The sequence below is a fragment of the Myodes glareolus genome, chromosome 22 (assembly GCF_982192425.1).
Source record: "Myodes glareolus chromosome 22, mMyoGla1.1, whole genome shotgun sequence".
Lineage (NCBI taxonomy): Eukaryota > Metazoa > Chordata > Mammalia > Rodentia > Cricetidae > Myodes > Myodes glareolus.
The window spans coordinates 39,172,279-39,190,118 of record NC_142047.1 but is presented as its reverse complement, the minus strand read 5'-3'; the positions used below and the strand labels follow the sequence as shown (position 1 = coordinate 39,190,118).

Sequence of the window (17,840 nt, the reverse complement as noted above, 5' to 3'; positions counted from 1 at the left end):
TAGAATTCCTACCTTATGTTTTATCTGCCATTAGTGTATCTCCTGAGATGTCAGTTCAGATCATTTGTCTATTTACTGGTTGCATTACCTATTCTTTTGTTAACTTTTTGAGTTCGTTATACAGTCTGGATATAATCCTTTGCGAGATGAATGGCCGATAAAGATAATTTAAAAAAAAAATCAGTCATGGGGGCTGGAGAGATGGCTCAGTGGTTAAGAGCACTTGTTCTTTCAGAAGACCCAGGTTCAGTTCCCAGTACCCAACACGATGGTTCACAAGCATCGTAGCTTCCAGACTAGGGAACTTGACAGCTTCTTCTGGTCTTGCAGACACCAGTCATGCACATGGCACACATACACACATATAGGCGAAACACCAATACACATGAAATAAAAATAAGTAAATATTTTTAAATGTTTTACTCAATAATAGGACTCAATAAGAATAGTCTTCTTTTTTATATAAAAAAAATCCATTTTTCTGGGCATGGCTCCATGCCCGAGTGCTTGTGTGGTGTGCGTGAGGTCCCCAGCTGGATCTCCATACCGCAAAAACTAAAATCACCGAGTCTAGGAACACTGGCGTAGCTATCCACCAGCCTCTCCCTGCTTCCAGAAAGACTTAGCTGCATAATGGATCTTTATTTGCTAAAGACACATCTGGTTATGTAGACACAGATGGAAAACCTGTTTCCATTTATTTGCAGCGGGTAATAACTCCATCTGGGCTCTCTAAACAAAGCAAAACCTTTTTCCTCCTTAAAAGGTTGTTCCCATCCCACCAAAGAACAATACCAATGATTATGACAAACACTCTGAGTCGTATTTAAAGGGCCAGGCACCTGCTGAGCCTCCACACACTGTCTTGCTCACAGTGCAGGGAGATGCTCTTCCTGAGAAGGTCCTGGCTCTGGCTGTACATTAGAGTAGGTGTCTTTCTGGGACAAGAGCTGAACAACCCTCAGTCAAATGAGATAAAGATCTGCTATCGGTTTTACATGCTTAACTGCAGCTTCAATGAAGCACAGGCTTACTGCGAGACCCAGAGAGGACACCTGACTTGGAACCAAGGGCTTCAGACTTTCATACAAAACTTCACCAAAATGGAGAGAACGTGGTGGGTAGGAAGAAGCCTACCGCCCCCAAGAAAGCATCAAGAGGCAACCCACACAGGTAGGGCTCTGGTATGAGTGCTGAGGAAAAGAGCATCTTGTGCCTTGTTCTGGGGGTGGGGGGGAAGAAAGTTGCTTGAATCTTTCAGCTTTTATATTCAGGAAAATAGCCGTGACTTCAAGTCTTATCTCTCACTGCGGGGCGTCCACTTTTATGGCTCCACCTTCATTTGTCTCTGTAGAGTAGCAAAGGGCTTTATGTCAAATAAATGAAGCCTGTGTCCCCATCTTCATGTATGATGTAGTTTTGCTTTGTTTAATTTGGGGTGTTTTGAGGTTTGTTCAATTTGTTTTGTTTTGTATTTGAGATCGTTTTGCTTTATAACACAGAATGACCTAAAACTTGATATTTAGCCCAGATTGGCCTCAAACTCTCAGTCCCCCTCCTCAACCTCCTGAATTTTGACCTTCCAAATATATCCCAAAGAGCCATTGGTTTTACCATGATTTTCTTTGTTATCCTTGCCTCCAAATTTCCTAAAACAGAAGCTAGAAGGAAATTACCCATCTGTTGTCTTTCTTACAAAATTAGGTAGCATAGTATTGCAGTTTTAGAGAAAAAAATTCCCCAAGAAATTATTATATCATCATTTCTCCATTAAAGTCTAGGTAATTAATTTTAAGTTCTATGATTAAAACCCTCTACTATTAAAGAGTAATCTATAGTGTGTAGGGAGGAGTCATAAACTGTTGTCTGAGTTTTCTGTCCTGCCTGGTTTCTTCAGTCGTTAAGTCCCAAAGAAATCACACAGAGGTCTACATTAATCATAAACTGGTTTGGCCTAGTATCTTAGGCTTCTTATTAACTCTTACAACTTAGATTAGCCCATTATTCTTATCTGTGTTAGCACATGGCTCAGTACCTTATTTGGCAAGGCAGTCACATTTTGCTTCTTCTATGACTGGGACGGGACTGCAGACTGGGTCTTCTTTCCAGAATCCTCCTGTTCTCATTGAAATAGACTCACCTCTATTTCCTGTCTGACTGTCCTGCCTATACTTCCTGTCTGGCTACTGGCCAATCAGCGTTTATTTAAAATATAATTGACAGAATATAGACCGTTGTCCCAAACCAATAAACTTTCATGTGTTGGACACCAGACAAATCAGGCCCTCATGTTGGTACATGTGCACACACCATGTACATGTGTACATGTGCCACAGTATGTATATATGGAGGTCAGAGACTGACCTCAGGTTTTGGTCCTTGCCTTCTACCTTGTTTGAGGCAAGTTTTTTTTGTTTTGTTTTTTGTTTGTTTGTTTGTTTGTTTTTTGCTGTTCGTGACAGCATACCCAGGCTAGCTGTACCCAAGGCTAGCTGTACCCCAGAACACCCGACCCACAGGTTTCCGGGGAATCTCTTTCTCCACCTCCCATCTCACCTACAAGTACTGGGCTTACAGACATGGACTACCATGCCTGACTCTATGGGGGTTCTGGTGATTTGAACTCAGGTCTTCACACTTGTCCAGCAAGTGCTTTGCCCCCTGAGTCATCTCTCCTTCCTGAGAGTCCAGTGTCCCTCTAGGAGATGCCACTGACTTAAAGGCCAGAGAGTGCAGCTCCATGGTCATACGCCCTGATGGCATCACTTCAAAATCGGACCAGTGCTCGAAGACGCATCATTTCGTTTGCCAGATCGGTGAGTGATGACACTGCAATCAATTTCAGTCTCGAAACCCATTTGCATAAGGAAATGCTCATGAGAGGATTTATTTTAAATAGTCTGAAATGGACCACAGGGTCCATACAGGAATTTCTGTTGTAATTATCTTTTTTTATATATTTATTTTATTATTATGTACACAACATTCTGTCTGTATGTATTCCTGCTGGCCAGAAGAGGGCACCAGACCTCATTACAGATGGTTGTGAGCCACCATGTGGTTGCTGGGAATTGAACTCAGGACCTTTGGAAGAGCAGGCAATGCTTTTAACCACTGAGCCATCTCGCCAGCCCCTGTAATTATCTTTTTAAACTTGTTTTTGTGTGCCTGTGGGAATGCAGGGGTTGGCACGTGTGCCACAGTGCACATACATAGGTCAGAGGACAACTTGTGGGAGGGAGTCAGTTCTCTCCTCCCACCAGGTGGGTTCTGGGGTTTAAACTTAGGTCATCAGCCTTGGAGGCAGGTGCTTTTACCCTCTGAACCATCCCTCCAGCCTGCAATTTTTATTTTCATAATACTAGTTATCACCAAAAAAAAAAAAACCCACCGCCCTTTGGGGTGAGTGATGCCTTCATACATCCCACTATGCCAGTTGCCAGTTGAAGTCCTCTCATGGGTGACTTGACTGAAGTGCGAGAGGAATTGAGTTAGTAACCTTCACTTTCTGAATGTGGACCCCTAATCTGGTCAGCTCTGGGTTGTAGAGACAAAAATGGGAAAGCAAAGAGAATGTGGCAAATGAAAATGAGAAGACAAAAAAAGCCATCATCTCTTAGAAGTGTGCTTCCCCGGAGCTGGAAACTCAAAATGATCAGTGGGTGCGCACATGTGCGTGCGTGTGTGTGTGTGTGTGTGTGTGTGTGTGTGTGTGTGTGTGTGTCTGCCATTTTTATCTATTAGAACATGAATTCAGGTTCCTGGAGGGGCCAGGAGGCAGAAGTATCAGACCCTCCCTGGGGCTGGAGTTATAGGCATATATGAGCTTCCTGGCATGGATGCTGGGAATCAAACTCAGCTCCTCTGCAAGAACAGAGTGCACACTTAGTCATTAAGGTTATTCTCCAGCATAGATATTGTTTTTTAATTAAGTGATACTCCCGGCATTGGCATCTGTTTTCATAAAGCATTTAGTCATGGCCCAGTAGATTCTTGAAGCCCTTGCAATATCTCAGACAATCTGGACAAAATTTTATGCTGCCTTTTTTGTTGTTGTTGTTGTTTTTTGTTTGGTTGGTTGTTTTGTTTTGTTTTGTTTTGTTTCAGCATCTCTCACTCTGTAGCTGTGGCTGTCCTGAAACTAGCTCTGTAGGAAAGGCTCCTCTCAAACTTAAAAGGATCCTCTTGCCTCTGCTCCCAGAGCAGTCATTGTCTCAATGTAATAAACTCCTAACATCAAGCCCCTTGGGCTTCACCATTCCCAGCTCTTTGTGCTGTGCCCTTCTCCGCTGCCAGGGCTGCTCGCTGCTGCTCAGGAGGCCGAGGCAATAAGACTGACCCCCTCGCACGTCAGCAGCCACTGTTTCCTCCTCACAAGCTGCCTCCCTAACGTTCACTAGCTATATGTCACCGTCGTCACTCACCCGTGGTAATTACGGAGGCTTATTCAGCAAGCCCACTGCCAGGTTAACAATGCAGTTTTTAATGAATGTCATCTACTTGATGATGTGGACGTCAGCTGTGAGTGACCATTGAGTCTTTAGGCATTCTCATGAATTCTTGATTTTGGACTCTACAAATACAGTTGTCCGCACCCTGTGCTGCCCCCTCGTAATGTGTCCAGGGGTGACCTTGAACTTCTGACCCTCCTGCTTCTACTTCCCAAGTGCTGGGATGACAGGTGTGGGCCACCATGCCCAGCTTGATGCCTAGACTTCTGTGCTTAGACATGCACATCTCCAAAAACTGCTGTGGAATTATCTGCCATATGGGCTCTCTAGTGAGGAGTGAAGCAAAATGAAGAACAATAGGGAGAGTACGGCTATTTTTAAAAGAGAGCATGAGTGTGTGTACACACACACATACACACACACACATACACACCACACACACACCACACACACACCACACACATACACCACACACACATACACATCACACACACACACACCACACACACACACACACACACACACACCACACATACACGAACAGAACAGAAAATGGCTGAACAGAACGAGAGGCTGATGGGTAGGAAGAAAACAGGGCAGAAAGGGCAGCTAGACCTCTTTGAATGTACTTTGTTTACTGTCCCGTCGCTGGACCACTGATGTTTTATGTAAGTATTGTTGTGTTGAGTGTATCCCTCTGAATCCAGCTTTGGCTAATGGAAACTCTAAGAAGTGGAACCTTTTAGATTCCCTTACCCACCAGTTCCCCTCCCCTGTGACTGGGATTTGGTGATAAGTTGTCTCATCTCCTTTCACCATGGGAGGCCACTGCTTTCCCCGCTCTGGAGGATGCAGCCCTCACCAGATATTGGATGCCAGAGTCGTGATTTTAGCCTTCTCCAGCTCCCAAACTGAGAAAAAATACATATATTTCTGATTTTTTCATTCTCCTTTTATTTTTTCTTCTCTTCTTCCTTTCCTTCCTCTTTTCTTTCTTCCTGAGCTGTCATGCAATCCAGGATCTTGTTCATGCTAGCAAAGCACCCATGGCTGAGCCACACCCCAGCCCTAAGCTACTGCTCTTTATAAAGCACTGAGTCTGGGATGCTTTATCAGCACAAAACAAACTAAAAAGAATACAGAACATTTAGGTCAAGGGCTTTAAAAAACAATCCCCCCAAATTAAAAAAAAATAAAAAATAAAGATGTTTCAGAGAAAACATATTTAAACCATTTAATAATTTCTCAGAATAGTTTTGCTCAGATCAGAAAAGAATCAAATGAGTAGGTCACAAAGGAAATAGAAGCTGCTAGTTTCTTGTTCTTGCTGTTTCGGTGACAGGTGGCTGGAGCAGCAGCTAAGAGCTCACATCTGGTCCACAAGCACAAGGCAAAGAGAGCTAACTGGGGATGGCATGGACTTTTAATACTTCACAGCCCACCCCTAGTGACACACCTCCTCCAACAAGACCACACCTCTTAATCCTTCCCAAACAGTTCCATCAACTGGGAACCACGTATGCAAACATATGAGCCTATGAGGGTCATTCTCATTCCGTCCAGCACACACACTGTAAAATAAAGTAAAAAGCAAGCTGCCATCTGCCCTAAGGAAGGCTCCTGGTTGCTGGAGGCTGAGTAGGGAAGTCAAAGGGAGCCGAGCAAGAACAGAATTTAATAGACTAGACACGCTGGTGATCACCAGACAGTGCAGATGCAAGCTGAGGAGGATTGTGGTCCCACTTTTAGCTTGAGATGTAGCCAGTGTAGTTGTATGGTTTTCTCTAGTGTTCAGTTTGCATGTGTGAGGAACATGTATGTATGTATGTATGTGTGCATGTATGTATGTATTATGTGTCTGTATGTAGAAAATGAGGCATTCCAGGATGTCCCTGTTGGGCTGAGAGTGTGCCTCAGGTGAAGTACATGTTGCCACTCCGGTAATTTCTGGACCTGAGCTCTACTGACCCAAGTTACAAAACCAAAAAGGAAGATGTTTTCTTTGGCAGGTCTCTCATACAAAGATTTTAATCCTCTGTTGTTCGTTTCTTGGCCAACTAGACCCAGTTTTAGGCATCTGGTAGTGTACAGCCAGATGTGGCGATGGTCAGAGTGAAGGGGCTACTTCAGCATCCCCACATTGCTATCTAATGGAAATGATTAATAATCTGTGTTTGTTTTTTCATGCTTATCATGTGTGTTTGTGTAAAATGACCATTTGTGAGTTTCGAGCCAAAGCCATAACCAACAGATATGCCCCAACCACACAGATGGCTTTCCCCAGCCTCCTGAAGGCCCTGGGAACAATGAGAACAATTCACGGAAACCCAAGAAAAAGAGAGGAGCCCAGAAACAGACGAATGTGGCCTCAGGTAATGTGTTCCTTCTCTAAGTGTGTGATCCAGTCATCCTTGTAAGTGCCCGGAGCTGAGGTAAACCTGAACGAATTATCATATCTGGAGCCAAGGAAGCACCTGCTTGAATCTGCATATCTGATTTCAATACCGCAGTCTGTACGCCTTTTCCTTCTCTGTGGTGCAGGCAATCAAGCCCAGGGCTCTGAGCGTGTGTGTGCGCGTGTGTGTATGTGTGTGTGTGCACGTGTGTGTGTGTGTGTGCATGTGTGTGTAAACTAGAAGTCTCCTTCTAGTGCTCTACATCATAGCTTTTGTGAATGAATGCCTTTGTCTCACTCCGAGCTTTGGGTTAGACTACCTAGCCAGTCAGTTCTGGGGATCCCCCTGCTCCCACCTCCTAGCACTGGGGTAACAGGCCTGCACAAGTGTGCACTGCCAGGCCCAGTTTTTCATGGGTTTTCAACTCTAAACCCAGATTCCCATGCTTTCCCAGTGAGCATTTTACCCGTTGAGCCGTCTCCCCAGACCTCGTTATGTCCACACTTTACCTCTTCCCCTCTTGAGACAAGGGTCTTGCTATACCCTGGCCCCAGACTCTTCCTGCTCAGCTTCTCAGATGCTGGGATGGCAAGCAAGCCTCTCTGCACCTGGCTGTTTTGTTTTCTCAGCGCTCTGCATGCCTTTGAGTGTCTCTTTACTTGCTCTACAATGAGGAGCAAAGTATTTTTTCTCACAAAAATTCTATTACAAAATAATTTTTATTAGAATAAAGCAAACTTCTCTCTCTCTCTCTCTCTCTCTCTCTCTCTCTCTCTCTCTCTCTCTCTCTCTAAATCCTAATTGGAGAAGATGCATTTGCTTGAAAATACTTTAGTCTGTGTTCATGTTGGACAATTAGACTGAGCACTAGACAGGGTAAAGGTGAGGCTGGTTTACAGTGGTTCTAGTGATTGTTCCTGAGGCGGGGTTGACTTCACAAACACAAGTGAATGGACTCTCTGTCAAACAAAGAATCTTTTTTTTTTTAAAGTTTTATGAGACTGAGTTTCTCTGTGTAGCCCTGGCTGTCCTTACACCAGGCTGGCTTTGAACTCAGAGATCCACCTGCCTCTGCCTCCCAAGTGCTGAGATTAAAGGCATGTGCCACCACCACCAGGCCTTCACAACTTTTAAACCAATATTTTATCGTTGATAATTTCATACAGTATATTTTGGTCATATTCATTCTCTCCCTCCAGCTCCTCCCAGATCAACTCCCGCCTCCCTGTGCACCCTCAACTTCATTCCTCTTGTTTTGCTTTCTATTAGCCACCAAGTCCAGTTTCTGCTGCCCACGTACTCTGGGGGCAGGGGACATACACTGGAGCTTGGCTGACCTACTAAGGACCACACTCTTAAAGAAAACTGCCCCTGGGGGATGACTTCTCCACCCGCCCCCCAGGTCATCCACTAACCATCATTGCTGAGTTAAAGGGAAAGGGTTTCAGACTCTCTCCACCTCCGTTCTAGAATATTGATTGGCTTGGTCTTAGGGCAGGTCTTGTGCTGGCAGCCACAGCTCATGAGTACAGCTGTGCTGTCACATCCAGAAGATGCTGTGTCACTGGGTCATCCCTGTTCCCTGGTTCTTACAATCTTTCTGCGCCCTCTTTCAAGACTGGACCTGATCCTTGCTGGGCGGTGATACGGATGCTCCACTTGTGACTGAGCACACCGCGGGCACTTGTTCTCTGCACCCCAACCAGCTGGGAGCATCCTCATTAACCACCATCCGCTGCATAAAGAAATCTCTCTGATGAGATCCTTTTTTTATGCATATGAGAGTTTTGCCCGCCTGAATGTCTATGCGCCACGTGCAAGTCTGGTGTCCATGGAAGGTGTTGGAGTCCTTGAGACCAGAGTAATAGACAGTTGTGAGCTTCCATGGGGTTGCTGGAAATCAAACCCAAGTCCTCTGGAAGAGCAACCAGTGCTCTTAACCACTGAGTCATGAGGCTCCCTTTTAAAAACCCTTTAAAGAAACAAATTCTGAACTAATCCCATGAGAGGCTTCAGTCAGACTGCAGGCAGACTCCCTCTTTCCTTACCACCTTAACACTCCCTGACTTTTATCCCCATTTTACTGCCGAGATGCTAACCCAGGAAAGCAAGGGAAGAGAGCTTGCGTTTACTCAGTAACAAGTTGGGAGAAAACACTGAAGGCAATATCTTTCTAGTTCACAAATTGTCTGCAACAGGCAAATCTCACTCCCAGCCTGACTGCATTAGAATCGCCTAGGAGATCGGTGGTGGACAGCTCTGAGTGTGTCTGTCACTGTGTTCCCAGAGAGTGTGAAAAGAACAGACAAGATCCACCTAGAATGTGGGGTGACACTGTCCCACGGGTGAGGGGTTTCTCCTCTGGAGAAAGCTGGGAAGTTCTGACCTTCTCCCCTCCGGTTTCTTATCCTCCATGATGTGAACTCCTGGATCAGATCTGCCATGCTAGCATTGCAGTGATGAGTCCAAAGAAATGTCCTCCCCTCTTAGGTTTGTGTCTGTCATAGTGAGAGAGGTGGCGAAGACTCGTGGTGGGCCCCACAACACCCTCTGGAGCCTTAAACTACTCCTGACCACTAATTGGCTGCCTGTGCTGGCTGGTTTTGTGTGTCAGCTTGACAAAAGTGACAGTCGTAGGAGGAAGGAGCCTCAGATAAGGAAATGCCTCCCTGAGATCCAGCTATAAGGCATTTTCGCAATTAGTGATCAATGGGAGAAGGCCCAGCCCACGGTGGTGGTGTCATGGGAAGGTGGGCTGAGCAAGCCATGGAAAGCAAGCCAGTAAGCAGCTCCCCTCCATGGCCTCTGCATCTGCTCCTGCCTCCCGATCTTGTCTGAGTTCCTGTCCTGGCTTCCTTCGGTGATGGACAGCAATGTTGAAGTGTAAGCCAAACAAACCCTTTCCTCCCCTACTTGCCTTTTGGATACAGTGTTTCATCAGAGCAATAGAAACACTGAGACACTGCCTAAGAGAATTTGATTGAAATAACACAAAGGTTCTTACAAAATTAGGGGTCTGGGCTGCCCTGACCCTGGTAGCTGGCCTCTCACTGCCGTCCCCTCACTGGCTCTGCAGAGGGTCTAGACTACCAACACCCCGAAGCTCCGAGGCACTTGATGCTTCGGGTGACGGCTGTCTTAATGGAGAATGTGGGAACGGAAAGCAATAACGAGTGGTCCGGGACTTAGTTCAGTTATGGCGTCCTTGCCCAGCATGCAGGAGGCTCCCAGCCTCTGATGAGGCGCGCACATAAGCAAGCAATAATGGCAGCTGGACAAAACTTTTTAAATGATCGTTTTCTGACTGATTTCAAGTTAATCAGATACAGTTTTCCCTTCTCATTTCTCTAGGAGATGCCTACTCGTCAACCGCATGTCGCCAGCAGCGTGCTTCTCCTGATCACGAACATTATGTATGTAGTTCACAGACACGCGTGTTAATCTTTCCCGTCAGTGGGGCCTGCCGAGAGTGGGCCAGGCACAACTCTAGAAAGGAAAGCACAGGGAAGAAGCTATTGGGTAATCTGAAGAAAGTTCTAGCAACTGGTCTTTGTGCTTTCATGAAGATATGATGACCCCCTCGTTGCTGCTGTTTGTTTGCCCTCTGATTCATTCAGAGAACTTGGGGCAGCTTTTAGAAACTCGTGCAATATAAAATAAGATCTGCAAGTCAAAGAGGGAGAGGAGTCAGAGGGAAGGGAAGGCAGCAACCGTCAATGCAGCCACCAGATTCCCGGCCTCCTCCTCGTGGTCCGCCTGGTGACCTTTTAGGGCCTATCTAAATTGCTTTGTTTCTTTGATACCATGTTAACTGAAAAGAGTCTCTAGCAATGTAAAAGGATGAAGGTGAAATAAAATTCCCATCTTGGCATTTCCCAAGCTGACATCCCTTGAAATGCTGCCAGGAGAGGGTCACCCAAGTCTGAACTGCTACATTGGGCCCCTCAGCTATCCAGTTTCTTTGCCCCTTCTTTCCCTGTCTGACCTCCGCACAGTACTCAGAGGGATCCTGATTGCTGGCACTGGACACGCCCCTCATCCCCACTGCTCAATCCATCCCCATCTCCCATCCCCTTTCTTTACTAGCCTCCTGCTTCCTCCTCAGATGCACCTAGCAGGCTTTGGCCCCCTCAGATGTCCTCAGACATATTGACAGAGCCCACGTTTTCCCTGTATGCACTCTCACCTCTGACTTCCGGTCTGAAGCGCAGTGTTCACTATACCCCATCTGCTTCCCTAGAGGTCTCCTTCATGCACGTGTTCAGTACCTGATGCAATTTGTCTCTCAGTTTCCACTCCATGGAGGCCCTAAGAGGCCAGACACTAGGCTCATTTTGTTCTGCACCCTGAGTCCTCGAGAACACGTCCTAGCATGTAGTCAGTGTTTAATAACTTATTGAATAATGGGCAGTAAACCCGTTTTCCTTAATGTACAGTATAGGCCATGTTCAACAGCAATGTCCTATAGGACATGGGAGGCTCAGCGTGCAGACGGAATACTGCCCCAATGATGCTGTACTTGGTATAATGTGATTCAACCTCTTCCTTGACATGTTTTTGTTTTCTAGTCTAAGACACAGTGCGTTCCCTTGGAAATTCCAAAAGCCATGCCATGGATGATAAGCACGGCTCCAACCAGAAGCTCACAAGTGACAACTGCCACACCTGCATCCAGCAGCCCACCACAGGTGACAACAGCCACACCTGCATCCAGCAGCCCACCACAGGTGACAACAGCCACACCTGCATCCAGCAGCCCACCACAGGTGACAACAGCCACACCTGCACCCAGTAGCCCACCACAGGTGACAACTGTCACACCTGCACCCAGTAGCCCACCACAGGTGACAACTGTCACACCTGCACCCAGTAGCCCAACACAGGTGACAACTGTCATACCTGCACCCAGTAGCCCAACACAGGTGACAACTGTCACACCTGCATCCAGTAGCCTACCACAGGTGACATCAGCCACACCTGCACCCAGCAGCCCATCACAGGTGACAACAGCCACACCTGCATCCAGCAGCCCACCACAGGTGACAACAGCCACACCTGCATCCAGTAGCCCACCACAGGTGACAACAGCCACACCTGCACCCAGTAGCCCACCACAGGTGACAACTGTCACACCTGCACCCAGTAGCCCACCACAGGTGACAACTGTCACACCTGCACCCAGTAGCCCAACACAGGTGACAACTGTCATACCTGCACCCAGTAGCCCAACACAGGTGACAACTGTCACACCTGCATCCAGTAGCCTACCACAGGTGACATCAGCCACACCTGCACCTAGCAGCCCATCACAGGTGACAACAGCCACACCTGCATTCAGCAGCCCATCACAGGTGACAACAGTCACAGCTGCATCTAGTAGCCCAACACAGGTGACAACAGCCACACCTGTATCCAGTAGCTCACCACATGTGACGCCAGCCACAACTGCACCCAGCAGCTCACCACAGGTGACCACTGCCACACCTGCACCCAGCAGCCAATTACAGGTGACAACAGCCACACCCATATCAAACAGCTCACCATGGCCTGTCATGACAGAGGTCACCAGGCCTGAATCCACTATTCCTGCTGGAAGATCTTTGGCAGACATCACTTCAAGCCCAAAGGAAGACTCGCACTCAGAAGTTACCTCCACTCACCCTCAAATGTCATTTCCAAGTACAGTCTATCGGGTAAGTCTGGGAAACAGAAGGTAACTGGGTAGCTTCATGACCCTGGAAGGCCTGGGGATGTAGCTCAGTGGCAAAACACTGGCCTAGCATGTGCATGACCTCAGGTTCAATCACCAGTATTGAAAAATATAGTCATGGAAAGAACCCATGTGTCCTCTTATGTCATCTCCAGAGTCATGATTTTTAATTGTGTTTTTAATGGCTACCCTGTTACCTCCCAGGAGGACTGTATACTAAAAGCAAAAATGAAATAAGTCTAACCAGTAGGTTATGTGCCCATTGCCCACTGCAGCACTTGAGGGCTCATTCCTATGTAGGACATATCCACGGTGTGTGTGTGTGTGAAGAACCTCTGCTAGCCACCTGCTGTATCAGAGATGCTAGAGAAAAGGTAAAGCCACTGAGACAAGATGACTGACAAGAATCCCATTCCCCACTTCTGCTTTTAAAAATTCCAACCCAGTTCACATGCAGCTTGACACTTTACCGTTAAAATGTCCCTCTTGCTCTGATTTGCTTCACATGGTGTTGGCAGCTAGAGTTCCCTCTTCTCCCAGCACTGTCTCCCACTGGGGAAGGACCAGCCTGCGAGAGCTTAAACCAAAAACAGGGTTTGGTTCCTTCCCTTAAACAAAGAGAAGCCAGAAATATAGACCAAATATCCAGAAGTGTTTACAGATAAATTACCAGAACTGCTAAGAGAATTTAGCAAGGTTGCTCAAGTCCAGACATGTGTTAAAACTAAATGTTCATTAGTAGAGAAAATTAGATACAGTCAAGTGAGGTAAAAGATACCTGTAATTCCAGTGCTCAGGAGGCTGAGACGGGAGGATTGCAGGATTAAGTTCAGCCTGGACTACATACATGTTAAGGTGTGCCATGATGCAGCCCAACTGGGTTCTAAAATACCGCACGAAGTATGTGTCCCCACAGCTGCCCGTAGCTAGGATAGCACCCGGGAAGCCCAATCTCACTGGGTCATGGGGTGGCAGCTACCGCTCACCCATACCTTCATCTGTTCCTGTTTGTACCTCAGTTATCAAAGCCATGATACAGTTTTAAAAGTGACCTCTCCCACAAAGTCAGGTATGGCCTATTAATGTGCCCCACGAGGATGGTATGCTGACTAGTCTTGTGTCAACCTGACACAAGCTAGAGTTATCTGAAAGGGAGAACCTCAATTGAGAAAACGCCTCCATAAGATCCGCTGTAAGGCATTTTCTGAGTTAGTGACTGATGAGAGAGGCCCTAGCCCATTCGAGTTCGAACATGAACTCTTCCCCAGTGTGGAAGCTTGAACTCGGGACCTTGTACTTGCTAGATAAGCTCTCTATGAACTCTTTCCTGTAATCTTACCAGCTACCTCATTTGCCTTTGGAATATTCATTCTATAAAATTCTTATTCATCTTCTCTCATGTATGAAGGAGGTGAAAATCAATTCCACCCACTTGCTTCTGAAAGTAACTGCCCTTTTGAAAAAGCCTGCGGTTCATGAAATTTAGAAGGTCAGCTTTGTAGGAGGTCAGCTTTGTTCGGTGACCATTAACTTAGCATACTAAACTCCAAATGCATGATAATTCTGTATTAAGTAATTTTAACAAAATATTATTATTATTATTATTATTATTATTATTATTATTATTATTATTATTATTATTGTTTGTCAAGACAGGGTTTCTCTGTATAACTTTGGAGCCTGTCCTGGAACTCGCTCTGTAGACCAGGCTGACCTCGAACTCACAGAGATCCACCTGCCTCTGCCTCCCGAGTGCTGGGATTAAAGGTGTGCACCACCACTGCCCAGCACAAAATACTATCTTTTAATTTTTTTTTACATTTATTTAGTTGTGTGTGTGGAACCGGGGATGTTCACATGCTACGTTACTCACATGGAGGTCAGAGAACAACTTGGAGGGATCAGTCTGTCCATCCACCATGTGGGTTCCAGGGATCAAACGGGGGTCCTTCAGTCTTAGCAGTAAATACCATTGCCTACTGAGCATCTCTCCAGCCTGACAAAGTCTTTTCTTCCCAACAGGTCACAGATCAGACAGCAGGGACGATGGTCCCGGAAATACCTGCTTTTCAAGCACACAGTGAATTCCAGAAAGCTTATGACATCCTCCAGAGAGTGAGAAACTCCCCTCCGACATCTCCTACACCAGCTCAGGTATTCAGAAATGGGGAAGCAGCAGGAAGGGAAGGAAGGAGGTGGAGACTGTGCCATCCGCAGCAGAACTGGACAGAGCTGAGTATCTGCAAACGCAATTGCGTCCTGAAGTCTGAAATGAATGCACTGACTGGCGATGGTATTCTCAGAGTACTGACTAGGGTACTTCGTTTTAATTCGTTTGTTAGGAGAAATCGTGCAGCTGAGATAGATGTGCGGCTTGCCGTAGATACAAGGTCTTAGGACAGGCAGCACAATCGGAATGCTCCCGACCTTGCAGTTTTCTGCCCCCCCCCCCGTGCTTCCTGACATCACTTTCCATAACTGGTCAGGCTGCTTCTTATGCATAAAAAGTGGAAGCATAAGAAATTCAACTTTCTCTTTTCTATTTTTTTTAACGCTTGTAAATACATCACAATAAGCGTGTCTCTGGGGCTGTGGTTCTTTGGTTTGTTTGTTTGTTTTTGCTACGGGGTGTTTGTTTTCACTTTTTCTGTTTTGAAATAGGGTCTCAGGTCTCCCAAGTTTGTCTCAGTCCTGATGTGTAGCCTAGGATAACCTTAAACTGTTGATCCTCCTGCCTCTGCCACCCCAGTTCCAATATAACAGATATGCCCCTCCCCCACACCCATGGGGCTTCACGCATTCTAAAAAAACACTTTACCAAGTGAGCCACATCACCGTTCTGTCTAGATTTTTCAATTACAGAAGCAATACATTCTTCAGAAGAAAATCAAAGCAGAGCAAATGTAATCATGAGGAAACAACCCCTACTAGACACCCCTTTGCCCTTGCAAATCTCATTAGCCAGATGTGGCCATTGTTCCCTTTGCCCTCGATTAGCTGTTCCTAAGTCACAAGCAGATATGGACCCTTCCCCTTTATTCCCTCTCTGAACTGCTTTGTGCCTTCATCCATCCTGCTCACTCTTCACCTTGATCTTATTAGATCTTACTAGAGGCTTTTATTACCTTTTAAACTGTTTTTTATTGATTTTTATTGAGCTCTATATTTTTCTCTGCTCCCCTCCCCGCTTCAACCCTCCCCCAAGGTCCCCATACTCCCAATTTACTCAAGAGATCTTGTCTTTTTCTACTTCCCATGTTTAGATCTATGTAAGTCTCTCTTAGGGTCCTCATTGTTGTCTAAGTTCTCTGGGATTGTGGTTTATAAGCTGATTTTCTTTGCTTTATGTTTAAAAACCACCTATGAGTGAGCACATGTGATAATTGTCTTTATGTGTCTGGGTTACCTCACTCAAAATGATGTTTTCTAGTTCCATCCATTTTCCTGCAAAATTCAAGCTGTCATTTTTTTCTGCTGTGTAGTGCTCCATTGTATAAATGTACCACATTTTCCTTATCCATTCTTCTAGGGGCATTTAGATTGTTCAGTTTCTAGCTATGACAAACAAAGCTGCTATGAACATAATTGAGCACATGTTCTTGTGGCACAATTGAGCATCCTTTGGCTATATACCAAAAATTGGTATTACTGTGTCTTGAGGAAGGTTGTTTCCTAATTTTCTGAGAGATCGCCACACTGGCATCCAAAGGGCTTGTGCCAGCTTGCATTCCCACCAGCAATGCAGGAGTGTTCCCTTTTCCCTACAACCTCACCAGCATAAGTTGTCATCAGTGTTTTTGATCTTGGTCATTCTTTCAAGTGTAAGATGGAATTTCAGAGTTGTTTTGATTTGCATTTCTCTGATGACTAAGGATGTTGAACATTTCCTTAAGTGTCTTTCAGCCATTTTAGATTCCTCTGTTGAGATTTCTCTGTTTAGGTCTGTACTCCATTTTTTATTGGATTATTTGTTCTTTTGGTGTCTAATTTCTTGAGTTCTTTGTCAGTTTTGGAGATCAGACCTCTGTCTGATGTGGGGTTAGTGGAGATCTTTTCTCATTCTGTAGGCTGTCGTTTTGTCTTGTTGACCGTGTCCTTTGCTTTACAGAAGCTTTTCTATTTCAGGAGGTCCCATTTATTAATTGTTTCTCTCAGTGTCTGTGCTGCTGGGGTTATATTTAGGAAGTGTTCTCCAGTGCCAATGAATTCAAGTGTACTTCCCACTTTCTCTTCTATAAGGTTCAGTGTGGCTGACTTTATGTTGAGGTCTTTGATCCATTTGGACTTAGTTTTGTGCATGGTGATAGTTATGGGTCTATTTTCATTCTTCTACATGTTGATATCCAGTTATGCCAGCACCACTTGTTAAATATACTTTCTATGTTCCATCTGATAGTTTTTGCTTCTTTATCAAAGATCAGGTGTTCGAAGATGTTTGGATTGATATCCGGGTCTTCTCTTCGGTTCCATTGGTCCTCCTGTCTGTTCTTATGCCAATACCAGGCTGTTTTCAGTGCTGTAGCTCTGTAGTAGAGTTTGAAGTCAAGGATTGTGATGCCTCCAAAAGTTCTTTTATTGTACAGGATTGTTTTGGCTATCCTGGGGTTTTTGCTTTTCCATATAAAGTTGAGTACCATTCTTTTGAGGTCTTTGCAGAATTTTGCTGGGATTTTGATGGGCATTGCATTGAATCTGTGATGCCTTTGATTTTTACAGAAGCTTTTAATAAATATAATTTTGAAAGGAAATAGCATTTCAAAATAAAAATAATAGCACCTGTGTAGGTATCCAGTAACCATCCAGTCAAACTTGCCTAGCATTTCCTTTTGGTAGTTAGTTGATTGGTTAGTTGGTTTGAGACAGGGTCTCACTATGCAGCCTGATCTGGCTTTAAACTTACTTGCAATCCCCCTGACTCTGCCTCTCGGATGCCAGGATTAATGGCAAGCACCACCGCATTTGGCCGCCTAGCCTTTCTTACTCCTGCATAAAAGAGAAATGGTGTTTTCTCTTGTGTTTAGAACTGTTTTTAGGTATCTGGAAACTTGATGTGGCTGTCAGTGCCTTCACAAAGAGCCCTCCTACGCAGCATTTGGTCAGGCATTGCTCTTTTCCCAAGTATGCCTCTTTTAGTTGACTCTGTTCACTTAAACAGCTTGTCTATTTAACGCGCCAAGTTCCTTAGAATAACATTAAGCACAATCCTCCCCCATAGGTGGTATGGAATCATATATTTTCCTTGCCTGCTAAATGGTGATGTTTCTTCTAATAAAATACCTTTGA

The 17,840-nt window shown here is 45.4% G+C and overlaps 1 protein-coding gene across 1 annotated transcript in view; it reads left to right on the top strand.

The window, feature by feature from the left end:
• The first annotated feature begins 884 nt into the window (after positions 1–884).
• Pkd1l3 (polycystin 1 like 3, transient receptor potential channel interacting) overlaps positions 885–17,840 on the top strand; it is a 56,395-nt gene continuing 39,439 nt past the window's right edge. The window contains exons 1-6 of the mRNA XM_085682239.2: positions 885–1,173; positions 2,703–2,816; positions 6,722–6,823; positions 10,199–10,260; positions 11,416–12,540; positions 14,580–14,711. Of these exons, the coding sequence (XP_085538365.2) occupies positions 885–1,173; positions 2,703–2,816; positions 6,722–6,823; positions 10,199–10,260; positions 11,416–12,540; positions 14,580–14,711 (1,824 nt within the window). The remainder of the gene's footprint in view (positions 1,174–2,702; positions 2,817–6,721; positions 6,824–10,198; positions 10,261–11,415; positions 12,541–14,579; positions 14,712–17,840) is intronic.